This window comes from Pseudophryne corroboree, chromosome 2, assembly GCF_028390025.1.
Source record: "Pseudophryne corroboree isolate aPseCor3 chromosome 2, aPseCor3.hap2, whole genome shotgun sequence".
In the NCBI taxonomy this organism is placed as follows: domain Eukaryota; kingdom Metazoa; phylum Chordata; class Amphibia; order Anura; family Myobatrachidae; genus Pseudophryne; species Pseudophryne corroboree.
The window spans coordinates 132636356-132649549 of record NC_086445.1 but is presented as its reverse complement, the minus strand read 5'-3'; the positions used below and the strand labels follow the sequence as shown (position 1 = coordinate 132649549).

General features: G+C 41.5%; 1 protein-coding gene and 1 long non-coding RNA gene across 6 annotated transcripts in view; one reads left to right on the top strand and one right to left on the bottom strand.

Annotated features, from left to right (window-relative positions):
• Positions 1-13194, bottom strand: part of LOC135003315 (uncharacterized) — a 57506-nt gene that overhangs the window by 17382 nt on the left and 26930 nt on the right. The gene's annotated exons all lie outside the window — the stretch shown is intronic.
• The window catches only part of FLT3 (fms related receptor tyrosine kinase 3), a 238801-nt gene that overhangs the window by 223206 nt on the left and 2401 nt on the right, over positions 1-13194 (top strand). For 4 of the 5 annotated variants that reach the window (XM_063951725.1, XM_063951722.1, XM_063951724.1 and 1 more), the window contains 5 exons: positions 2955-3076; positions 5096-5218; positions 6277-6388; positions 6488-6587; positions 10008-10113. In XM_063951725.1, the coding sequence (XP_063807795.1) occupies positions 2955-3076; positions 5096-5218; positions 6277-6388; positions 6488-6587; positions 10008-10113 (563 nt within the window). Of the gene's footprint in view, positions 1-2954; positions 3077-5095; positions 5219-6276; positions 6389-6487; positions 6588-9990; positions 10114-13194 lie in introns of those variants that run through there. The other variant, XM_063951721.1, reaches the window with a different exon arrangement.

Sequence of the window (13194 nt, the reverse complement as noted above, 5' to 3'; positions counted from 1 at the left end):
TGTGCTGCTGGTGGACCCTGCTACTTCCACTATATAACTCTCAGTGTGTGGGTTCGTGCTTCCTCCATTCCCCTCCTCACATCATGTCACTGCCCCTGTCACATGTAGCCCTGTCCTGCCTGACATATCGTGCATCTCCTAATATACTCTTCGCTGCTGGGGACCCTGCTCCTCCCACTATATAACTGTCAGTGTGAGGCTTTCTGCTACCTCCATTCCTCTCCTCACATCATGTCACTACCACTGTCACATGTAGCCCTGTCCTTCCTGACATATCATGCATGTCCTGATATAGTGTGTGCTGCTGGCCCACCCCTAGGGGTGCTAGTGGTGTGTTACCACCACAGTGTTTGTTCCCTTATTGTAAGTCATATGTGTACCAAGTTTGATGTAAATTGCATCAGGCATTCCGGAGTTATGCTGTCTCCTGAAATACTCTGTGCTGCTGGGCCACCCTAGGAGTGTCTTACCTCCACAGTGTTTGTTCCGGAGTTATGCTGTCTCCTGATATACTCTGTGCTGCTGTACCCCTTAGGGGTGCTAGAGGTGTGTTAACTCCCCAGTGTTTGTTCCCAGATTGTAAGTCATTTGTGTACCAAGTTTGTTGTAAATTGCTGCAGGCATTCCAGAGTTATGCTGGAACATACATATACACATACATACATTTTTGGCGATTTCCGTGATTGGACAGTGACGTTTGTAAAACTGGTTCTTAGCAAGCACCTGGGACCAAAGGAGAAGCTACCTGTCAAGTTTCAAGACTGTAGGCCTTGTGGTTTAATAGATGTCGTGATGAGTCACTCTTTTTTCCCATAATAAAATATTTTATATATATATATATATATATATATATAAATCATCCAAGCAGCCGGCACTCCCCTTGCTTACATGACATCTGCTCCGGTGCCCTCCCTAGGAAAGAATTCCAATTGTAGATAGGAGAATAGGCGGCACTCATGAGACTGTTCAAACGACTTTCTTTATTGAAGAGACAGTCTCTTCAGTCTCCTGAGTGCCGCCTATTCTCCTATCTATCTATCTATATATATATATATATATATATATATATATATATACATATAATACTTGCTTACCTGACCCACTCCATGAGGGAGAAAATGCTCTGTCCCTGGACTTTCCTGGTAATGTATGATTCCCATCACCTGTGGTGAGCTAGTCAATTGATAATAAAGGTGTTACACCACAGGTGATGGCAATCATACATTACCAGGAAAGTCCAGGAACAGAGCATTTTCTCCCTCATGGAGAGTGTCAGGTAGGCAAGTTCGCCTGCCTATAATGTTTGGCAGATGAATTACGAGGAGAGGATAAATGCTGGAGGTGCAGGCAGATGCAGCGTGGCACAGAAATGGTTAACCAGACTTGACTGTAGAATACTGAAGTGTCTTGAGCGAGGTATAGCAGGATGTAATGTTTAGCAGACTATGGACTCTACCCTTAAGACTAGAATGTGCAGCACCATACTTTAACACTGATGAAAAACAGCAGATGAGTAGTTACACAGCTATGAACCAGGGCTTGAATACAGGACCAGAATGTTTCACAATCACTGTTGCAGGTAATTAATGTCCACAGAAGTGAGGGAATACTAAGTACTTTATTGAAGCAGTGGTATGATAATGTATAACAGAGGAATCACAGTAACAATCCATAGTACAACATGAGCAGAGTGTAAATGGTTGTCCATAATAAGACTTGCAGCAGAGTAATGAAATAGTTGAACAAGAATCCAGGTTATAATCCACAGAACTCAGATTGCAGGATTTGCACAATAAATCAGAAATGCATGCAGGCACAGATGAAGTCCACAGTAATATGTAAACACAAGTAATGAATGTTAAGAGAATCCACAGGGCACAGTGAAAGTCCATAATACTTAACTAAGTAGTCCTGGAAACACAAACCGGCAAAAACAGGAGTTGCTGGATAACATGAACCGGCAGACCAAGCTTTTCGGCATGAACAGGAGCTTGGACTAAGACACCAGGCAATGCAGATAGTTCAGGCAGGAAAATATAATAATCATATAACCGGCATGGGAGACTCAGCTGGCTGGTTTATAACAGCCACACTAACCAATGAAAAAAGCCAGGCTAGGAGTGTTACAAACCCTGTGCACCTGCAGAGCTGCATGTACACAGAGAGCCTAAGGAACAGAAAACACAGGAAAGACAGTGATGGATTGTTAAATGTCAGTTGACACCAGGTGCATACTGAATAGTTAGTCAGCTGACCCCAGGTGCATCTTGAACAGAGAGAATACATGCACCAATAGAATCATAACACTAATTCAGCATGAGTTGTAGTTTTGTGAGAAATCACAAAACTACAACTCATTTCTCTAGCTTATTTTCACATCCCGCTGAAATGCAAGTGCATCGCTAAACAGCAATGCACTCACCTTTTAACAGTTGCCCCCTGCCTTTGCAATGTAGCTGCCGAGTCGCAGCGGCTGTTTGTGACATTACAGCCAACCCCACATACAGTCCAGACACACCTCCGTTGTCTTGACCGTGCCTCCCTCCCCAATGCCGCCACCAAAACGCCACATCGCCGCCCTATCACCGCCCCTTGTTGGAATTTAGATTGCGAGCGATCGCAATATAAGCCCTCACACATGCGTGCATGCATGCGCAGAAGTGCAGAAATAACTGAATAGCGATTTCTGCACTTCAGTGTTGGATGCTGAATCGGCCCCTAAGTCAACAAAATAGATTCTGTAAATACAAATAGTGTCCCTAGCCCAGTTGGGTGGTTTGATGAAACTAAAGTGGTGTACATACACTTTCAGCATGTCACCCCTCAAGCTTGTGTTAAAGATAAACTGTAGATTCCAATGGTGCTATAACAGTTTGCATGAGATGTACATTGGTGAGCGTTGCTCTTTCATGTGACAACTTAAAATAAATTGTTTGAATTCTTCTTTGCTAAAGAAATGAAATACCAAAACATCCGGAAGTATGAGGAGGAGGATCTGAACATCCTCACCTTTGAAGATCTGCTCTATTTTTCGTACCAAGTTGCGAAAGGAATGGAATTTCTTGAATCAAAGATGGTGAGTTTCCCAAGACTCTTGACAGACGGGATTGTTCTTGAACTTGTGACACATTGAATTGTTATTAGAACAGTCCCTGCCTCTAATAATGGTCAGCTTTGCTTTTTATAGTGTTGCTTTAAATAGATGAGCCTGGTACTAGTTGTTAGTATTACGAAAACAAAGAGCGTGGAAATGTTGAAAAAAAGGCGTTCACCCTCAATGTGACTCGGACACCAGCTCCCAATGATGAGGATTACAAACTAAAGCTGCCTCGTACTTGATTGGGGAAAAGATGTTTCACAGACGTCTGGCGGCAACATTTTTTGATAGTCTCACTCTGGGGCCTATTCATTTGTCACTTAAAGGCCATTTACACATTTTAAGTAACATTATTAGGATCCCAATAGGGTCGCCTAATGTTCAGCAAATGTTCAGTTTTGGGGTTTGCTTGCGAGAATAAACACCATCTTCAGATGGCGCAGATTCCCAGAGCCCCACCCCTTCCTATGAGAAGGAGGTCCGGGGATGCCAAGAGCTTAATATGGCTTAATACAGCCCTGGCCCCAGTGTTGGACTGGTGTATGAAGGGCCCACTAGATAAATATATATAGTAAATACTGCCAGTGCATGCATGATAATGTACCAGATGAATACCCGCCATACACTGTAGTGAATACCCCATCGTCCTGTGCAGTATAATGTAACGTGTAATGAACAATTCAAGAGCACAGTCCAGAACCTGATCCCATGAGGAGGGGTTGGGGCCCCGGGCAGTGAGGCCCACTGGGGGTTTCCCCCTGCACCCCTGTGGGTCAGTCTGACTCTGCCTGGCCCTGCACTGAAGCCCCTGCTTAGACAAATATAGTAGACTGTTATCAACTGCAAGATGTCTTATAAGTCCAAAACTTGTGGTTAATGTCAGATCCAAGCAAAGCCAAAATCACTAAGCCTTCTTATCTACAGCTGTGTACACCCTAGAGCAGAGGTTCCCAAACGCGGTCCTCAAGGCACCCCAACGGTCCTGGTTTTTAATGTATCCATGCTTGGCCACAGGTGACTTAATTAGCACCTTAGTCAATTTGATTTAACCATCTGTGCTGAGCCATGGATATACCTAAAACCTCGGCTGTTGGGGTGCCTTGAGGACCGCGTTTAGGAACCTCTGCACTAGAGTGATGTTTACCCAGTTGACATGCCAGCCGATTTGTCGATATATCGTATCTGTGGTACACATAAGAATGATGTAATAAAGGACGGAACAATCCCTCCTTCCATCCTTCATTACACTGCACAGTGCCGCATGCAATATTGTCCAGTTGGCTGTGCAGCATATGTACCTAGTGTAATACATCTACATAGAAACTGATGTCCTTGGAAATAATTCCTCCCACATTACAGATGAAGGGGAGTGTCTGAAGAGCAATAAGAAGATTGGAACATTGTCACATGGACAATGTCAGTCCAACAAATACAGCAGCATACCTCAGTCTCAACCATCCAGTTTTTCTGGGGACAGTCCCGCTTTTCTGGTGGGCTCAATGAGGCATCAAGGCCCTGCCCCTACACAGTGCTACAATTACTGCAATTGGGGGTGGGCCATTAGAATTCATTTCAGCGAGAATTGCGTCATCTGCCTTCCAGACTGCCCACTTTCATTCAAAAAGTGGGTAGCTGCTGGCGGATAGTAGCTGGTTTAAGGAGACTTGCCCATTGTTCCAGGTGGCTGGGAGTGCCACCTGATTTTCAGGAGCCTCACATCCATTTCAGGAGAGTAGGCAAGTATGCAATAGGTGCCGCGCTCATCTATTCCCTGGAGAGAGGGACTGGGGGCATAACCAGTTTTTACTACAAACGGCGACTATTGTTATTTGATGTTTCTTTAATTCTGTGCTATGAAGAGACAGGGGAGGGTGAGAAATGACAGTTAGTGGGACATACTGTAACTGCAAAACTTACCTACAGACAAAACAGGACATGGGGGTGATAATAATAACAACAGTTACTAACATATATTGCTAATTACATTCTGTTCTGCAGTGTATTCATAGGGACCTTGCGGCCAGAAATATCCTTGTAACTGATGAAAAAGTGGCCAAAATATGTGATTTTGGACTTGCCAGAGATATTGTCAATGATTCAAACTATGTGGTTAAGGGCAATGTAAGTTTCATTTCATCCCTTCACATTCTCACTGTGATTATTTAAATGCATGAAATTATTTAAATGCATGAAATCTGTTGTACGTTGATTCCTAACCTTCCGTCAAACTACTTTTTATTGTGATTCATTTAGAATGGGCTGTCATAAGCACAAATATTAACTGTCTCTTTTCGTTTTTTGTGCCCACTTCCTGCAGTGATCACATTCCGATTTTCCATTATATCCATTTAGAATTGTTTGCTAATCATGGACAATCTTAAATTCTGCAAGCTGATAGCTAGAATAAATTAGACAATTAAAAAAAAGGGGGTTTTCAATTACAGTCCTCAAGTACCCAAAAAAGGTCCTGTTTTCAGGATTTGTGTCTGTGTAAGAGGGTGCCGGATAATTACTTACACAGCAAAATATATTAACTAACCTGCTGGACATATTTAAAGAAATCCTGAAAACACGACATGTTCAGCGTACCCCTGTAATTTGCTGCCATGGGGTGTGATACAGAAGATAGACATTAAAAAGATAGATAGTCATTAGGTCGACAGTAAAAGGTCGATAGGGTCAAAAGGTCGAGTGTGATCCTTTCGCCACTGCCCAGTTCACACCCAAAACACCCAACACCCAATTTCATGGAAATATAAGTATGGCAAACACACAGAAATACAGAAATAGGCATTGGTACATGCGCTGTATGCAAAAACCTGCCGTTTACATCTGTGCGCAGAGATCTGTAACTAACCTGGAATAATTGGTCGTACAGGGATAAACGCTTCTGTAATTAGTTAATATTTCTTTAAGGAACACAAAAGCTATCTTAATATTACCCAATGTAATAATGTTTTGAAAATAATTACAAGTCTTTGGTAATGTCATAAGGAAATCAGCAGCACCATCTACAGGATACATGCAGGTACTACGTCAGCGTTTTATTTGTATTTTTTTGAGTAACTTTTCCTTGCTGAGTACAATAATCATGTGCCTGAAAAAATGTCCAGCAGACATATGGGCAATACTGTAGGTTCTCTGTGTGATTACATTTTTATTTTATATGCTTGCTCCAGGCTCGTCTCCCAGTTAAATGGATGGCTCCAGAGAGTATATTTGAAGGAATATATACCATTAAAAGTGATGTATGGTCCTATGGCGTATTACTTTGGGAGATATTTTCTCTTGGTATGACATACAGTTCTGGAATTATTTTCCTTACTTAAATATATAAATGTATTTCCACGTATAGATATAGTTCTTAATATTCCATTTTCTTCACTTAAGGGGTGAACCCATATCCAGGCATGTTGGTCAATGCAAAGTTTTACAAGCTCTTACAAAGTGGATTTAAAATGGACCAACCGTTCTATGCCAGTGATGAAATGTAAGTGTGTGAGAAGTATAAATATATAGCAAGATTCTATATTTGTTTTGTTTGCTATATTTTCCTATTAATACACACATCTCCATATTTCCACCATATAAAATCCTTAGTTAACTACCGTCTGTGAGTACTTTACATTTAGAGGCCACTTTGTCTCAATGTAGTTGGTCGATGTGATATCCTATCCCCACTCTGCTCCTCTCGCTCCCACGGTCACTCTCCTGATCCCACTCTGCATACCATCAGCCCTGACAACCACAATTGCACCTCATCATTCCCTTCCTCACTTCTGTACCCCTTGGAATGCATGCTTGATCTGACTGTAAAAAATGTCTGTTCATGACCACATCATTTCCAACTCTCTTGATGTCCTAGCCATCACTGAAATCTCCATCTAACACCACTTCCTCCACTGCTCTCTCATTTTAGGGACTCTCTCTCTCTCTGCTTTTTCCTTCTCTCTCCTAACTGCACTTTCTGTGTACCGCTCAATAAGTCCTTTGTCTCATCCTTTGATGTCCACTCATACTTCCTCTTCCACCCTATTTTTCTTTTTGTGGCAGTCATAAAAGGATGGCCAATGACCATCAATTGTTAGAATCCATCATGGTTTTCCAATGACGGGCGATGTTCACAATGTTAAAGAAAACATCACCTTTAACAATAAAGAGAATGTTTACTGACAAAAAACGTAAATTTGCCGTATACTGAACCACACGCAGTTGCAAGGAAAGGCTCAGGCCACAGCCTTTGTTGCGAGTGGTGGTCCTGCTAGTGCTGTTTCGTGCACCACAAAAATGCCTATTGTGGAAGCCGGGGCCCAACACAGTCAGGCATCTTCTTCTGTAACCTCATAATGATGATGATGATGATGCAACAACACCTACTGGCTCCGAGTCTAGTACCAGTGTCACCTTAAAAACAGCCAAATCAGTGCCCCCCCCCCCCCCCCAAAAAAAAAAAAAAAAGATGAACACCAAGGCTAAAGAAAAAACTGTGTTCACAAATCCCTGACAGTGTATTAGTGTCCATGTTAACTATGTGTGAGTCTGACATTTCTGACACTGTACTCATGTGAAAGCCTCCCTCCACCATTTCTGCACCCTCTACAAATGTGGGACTGAGCAGTACAGGTAAAGATGGTGACCATCTAGGAACTTCCTCCCTACGTCATTTGCAGAGAGTTCATGCAAGTAATGCAAATAATAACAAGCAACCCGTATCAGCTACCAGCAGTTTGGATCAGCACATGCAATCTCTACTGCCAACACCCTCATCATCAACCTCCTCATTAATGATCGGAAGTAGTCCTTCCAAAAAATTGTTTGTGGGGGTCCAAACAAACCAAATACTTGAGCCACAAAAGTGGCAGTCCCTGTCACTGAAGTGCTTGGTTTGTTAAACTGTTCATGTTCTTTTTAAATGAATATACAACAAAAGGCTGGATGGGAGAGCACAAGAACAAGTCCATCGTGCACTACTTGTGGACTAGATTTAGGAGGAAAAACATGTTATTATCCCTCATAGTCAGACTGGTGCACATCATAAATGGACTACAATTAGAAGGGGCGGGGGTAAGACCAATAGGTCAGGTTCCTAATATTTGTTAGTGTAAGATAGGCTGATTTGGAGTTTGCAGCTCTGTAGTGCAAGTATTCATTTTAGTGAAAATTAATTTTCTAAATTAATAAGTAGTAATGAATCAATTTGAATAAATACATTTTAATCAAATAATTAATTAATCAATCAAGCAATCAATCAATCAATGCTTTACCTTCCTGCCACTACCTACTCCACCTCCATTTCCCTGTACTGCGGGCTCTTCTTTTGAAATCTTTCTTGCTATGGGGTCATATAGGTTATTAGAATATGGAAAGGTTATACTGGCTCCGGCTGCAGGTCAAATAACCAATAACAATGTATAAAGTGTAACACTTAATTTATTTAAACATTCATAAAAGAAAGTAAAATACTCCCATTCATCAAGGAACAATAGTATAAGTATAGCAACTGCTAAAATTCATATATCTAAAAATGCAGGATGCCACTATTCTTTTGATTTGTGGCTCATCCTGCAGGACCACTGGAATTTGGATTCATCCCAACAGACTTCCTGGCAACTCATGGACTCTTTGCATCCACTGGACACAAAATTCCCACACAAGCACACCACAGACCCGGACCTTCCCCTGTTGCCATCTGGATCTTATTTGCACAAAGATACCTAGGGGGACCTTTTCATCCGGAAGCCAGTCTGGTAATTAATTACCTGTGTCATCTAATGACTTGTGAGCAATGTGGAAATAGAGCCCGAGCCAGAAGCTGCTGCCATTATATCCAACAAATCAAAAGAATAGTGGCATCCTGCATTTTTAGATATATGAATTTTAGCAGTTGCTATACTTATACTATTGTTCCTTGATGAATGGGAGTATTTTACTTTCTTTTATGAATGTTTAAATAAATTAAGTGTTACACTTTATACATTGTTATTGGTTATTTGACCTACAGCCGGCGCCAATATAACCTTTCCATATTCTATATATTTGTTTTGGGGAATTGACCTTCCTCATACTGGCTGCCGTTGACAGCGCACTCTGTACTTTCTTTTTTCATATAGTTTATTAAACTGCCCTCTTGTCTGCCACTGCAGTGCCGCAATGTTTCATAGATGTGCTATATTCTTAAAGTAACTGACGTGTGTTTGTGCCGCTGCTCTGTTGCTTCCTATATTGGTGAACAATATTGTGATCTGTGAGGTTGTCAAAATTGACTGGAAATTAATGTTATTGGGGTAATAATACTGTAGGAACAAAAACACCCCCAACTGACATGATTTTAGCTGTTATTAGCAGGAAGGTTTTACCAAAACCGGAAAACAAAACACTGTGGGTAGTTTTGGCAAAACCAAAACACAGGGGTCGGCTTTCAAACCATAAATTAATTTCTGTCAACAATTTACTGTCATTGAAGGTAAGGTACTGATGGCACCATAGATGGAGACCATCGATGATGAACCATTCGATGACCATCCCTACAGTCATCTACCATCACCCTGGCCTCACTTCCCACTTCCTAGAGAACTCTAGGATCAGCCTAGCAGTTCAAAATCCTAGACACACCCTCTGTAGTATGGCCACATTACAGAGTGACCACGCCCCTTTTTCCTTTCAAGTACAAAGTTGGGCAACATGAATGTTCTGATACTAGTAATTTATCAAAATGACCCACTGCATAACATTCCAGATTTATGCCAGCCTTGTACCATATCTGCTGTGATTGTAATTATTGCAACCCAACATATCTGAGCACGTAATCAGTGAGCTATCTAAGCCCTGATAATTGGTTCTAATTATGTATTGTTAATGCTCCCTCTCAGTCATTCCTTCATATTCTTTTTAAGATCTGCTTTCTTTACAGATATTTCTTGATGCAGTCCTGCTGGGCTTTTGATTGTAAGAAAAGACCATCTTTTTCACAGCTGGTTACTTTCTTAGGATATCAGATTGCAAATACAGAAGCTCTGGTATGTAACATGCATTGGGATGTGTATTGCAAAGTTGCTTCTGTTACAGGCATACCTGCCTACTTTTGAAAAACGTTTGAGGGAGATTGTAAGAATACCTGTGAGCACAGCGTTAAAGTGGAGGTATACTGCCTAAAGGTGTGTACACACGGTGTGATCCTTGCTATGCCCGATTTTGACTATGCCAGTTACCTTGAACTCCCCCAGAGCCCAGATAGCACAGATTTTGACTATCTGTAATTTTGATTTTGTCTATGTACAATTTTGACTACGTGCCAGTTTTGACTATACTTTGTACTAGATAGTACACTAGATAGTCAAGATTGACTTGCCTACACAGTCTATCTATCCTTGCGATACCGATCCCACCGGAGCGCGCAACGGGATCGAATCGGTATCGCATGCTGCCTAACACCTTGAGATATGCACTAACTTTCCTTAAGATTTTGACTATGTAGTCAAAATCCTACAGATTTATCTCACCGTGTGTACACACCTTTAGAGGCGTGACATAAACTTTCCTTGTATCCAAGTGTAAACGAGTCCTTAAGCAGTTACACTTTGGTATATATATATATATATATATATATATATATAGAATTATGTTGTAAACAAAAAAGTGTTAAACAAATCAAAATGTTTTATATTTTAGATTCCGCAAAGTAGCCCCCTTTTTCTTTGATGACAGCTTTGCACACTGATGGCATTCTCTCAATCAGCTTCATGATGTAGTCTCCTGGAATGGTTTTCCAACAGTCTTGAAGGAGTTCCCAGAGGTGCTGAGCACTTGTTGGATGCTTTTCCTTCACTGTGCGGTCCAAATCATCTCAAACCATCTCAGTTGGGTTTAGGTCGGGTCATTGTGGAGGCCAGGTCATCTGACGCAGCACTCCATCACTTTTCTAGGTCAAGTAGACCTTACATAGCCAGGAGGTGTGTTTGGGGTCATTGCCTTGTTGAAAAATAAATTATGGTCCCAGTAAGCGCAAACCAGATGAGATGGTATGGCGCTGCAGAATGCTGTGGTAGCCATGCTGGTTAAGTGAGCCTTGAATTTTTAATAAATCACCAACAGTGTCACCAGCAAAGCACCCCCACACCATCACACCTCCTCCTCCATGCTTCACAGTGGGAACCATACATGCAGAAACCATCCGCTCAACTTCTCTGCGTCTCACAAAGACTCGGCAGTTGGAAACAAAAATCTAAAATTTGGACTCATCAGACCAAAGTACAGATTTCCACTGGTCTAATGTCCATTCCTTGTGTTTCTTGGCCCAAACAATTCTCTTCTTCTTGTTGTTCATCCTCAGTAGTGGCTTCTTCGCAGCAATTCGACCATGAAGGCCTGATTCACGCAGTCTCCTCTGGACAGTTGATGTTGAGATTTGTCTGCTACTTGAACTCTGTGAAGAATTTATGTGGGCTCTAATCTGAGGTGCTGTTAAGTAGCGGTTTCTGAGGCTGGTAACGCTAATGAATTTATCCTCTACAGCAGAGGTTACTTTTGGTCTTCCTTTCCTGGGGCAGTCCTCATGAGAGCCAGTTTCAATATAGTGTTTGATGGTTTTTGCAACTGCACTTGAGAATACATTCAAAGTTCTTGAAATTTTCCGTATCGACTGACCTTCATGTCTTAAAGTAATGATGGACTGTCGTTTCTCTTTGCTGAGTTGAGTGGTTCGTGCCATAATATGGATTACCAGAAATATGGCCCTCATTCCGAGTCGTTCGCTCGGTATTTTTCATCGCATCGCAAAGAAAATCCGCTTAGTACGCATGCGCAATATTCGCACTGCGACTGCGCCAAGTAATTTAACAATGAAGATAGTATTTTTACTCACGGCTTTTTCATCGCTCCGGCGATCGTAATGTGATTGACAGGAAATGGGTGTTACTGGGCGGAAACACGGCGTTTTATGGGCGTGTGGTTGAAAACGCTACCGTTTCCGGAAAAAACGCAGGAGTGGCTGGAGAAACGGGGGAGTGTCTGAGCGAACGCTGGGTGTGTTTGTGACGTCAAACCAGGAACGACAAGCACTGAACTGATCGCACAGGCAGAGTAAGGTTGAAGTTACTCAGAAACTGCAAAGTAGTTTGTAATCGCAATATTGCGATTACATCGGTCGCAATTTTAAGAAGCTAAGATACACTCCCAGTAGGCGTAGGCTTAGCGTGTGTAACTCTGCTAAATTCGCCTTGCGACCGATCAACTCGGAATGAGGGCCTATATTTCAAAGAACAATAAATACTCTGGAGTGCGCAATGAATGTTCGAAGGGCAGCTGTCACGTATAAATAAGGGAACACCACATCCCTAAGAGCGATACCAAATAGAAAAAAGCAAATACGTGCCCAGGCGCCTTTATAACAATGATGAATGATGATATGAAGGTGTTAAGCATAAAACACACTTTTTATTAAACAAAATATTCACAGCAATAAATGCCGATCCCAAATAAAACAGCAAAAAGTATTTAACAAATGGTGCTGATCCCAAATAGAAACAAATCTCTCACCCTCTGAAGGATTTGCGGTGGGCAACAGCTTTTTTAGAAAAAGCAAATCCTTCAGAGGGTGAGAGATTTGTTTCTATTTGGGATCAGCACCATTTGTTAAATACTTGTTGCTGTTTTATTTGGGATCGGCATCTATTGCTGTAAATATTTTGTTTAATAAAAAAGTGTGTTTTATGCTCAACACCTTCATATTATCATTCATCATTGTTATAAAGGCACCTAGGCACGTATTTTCTTTTTTCTATATAATATGGATTACAACAGTAGTCAAATAGGGATGCCCACTGTGTACTAACCCTACCTCTGCACAACACAACTGATCGTCTCAAACACATTAAGAAGGCAAGTAATTCCACAGATTAACTCTTGACAAGGCACACCTGTTAATTCAAAACCATTCCAGGAGACTACCTCATGAAGCTGATTGAGAGAATGCCAAGAGTGTGCAAAACTGTCATCACAGCAAAAGGGGGCTACTTTGAGGAATCTAAAATACAAAACATATTTTGATTTGTTTAACACTTTTTTGTTTACAACATAATTCCATGTGTGTTCTTTCATAG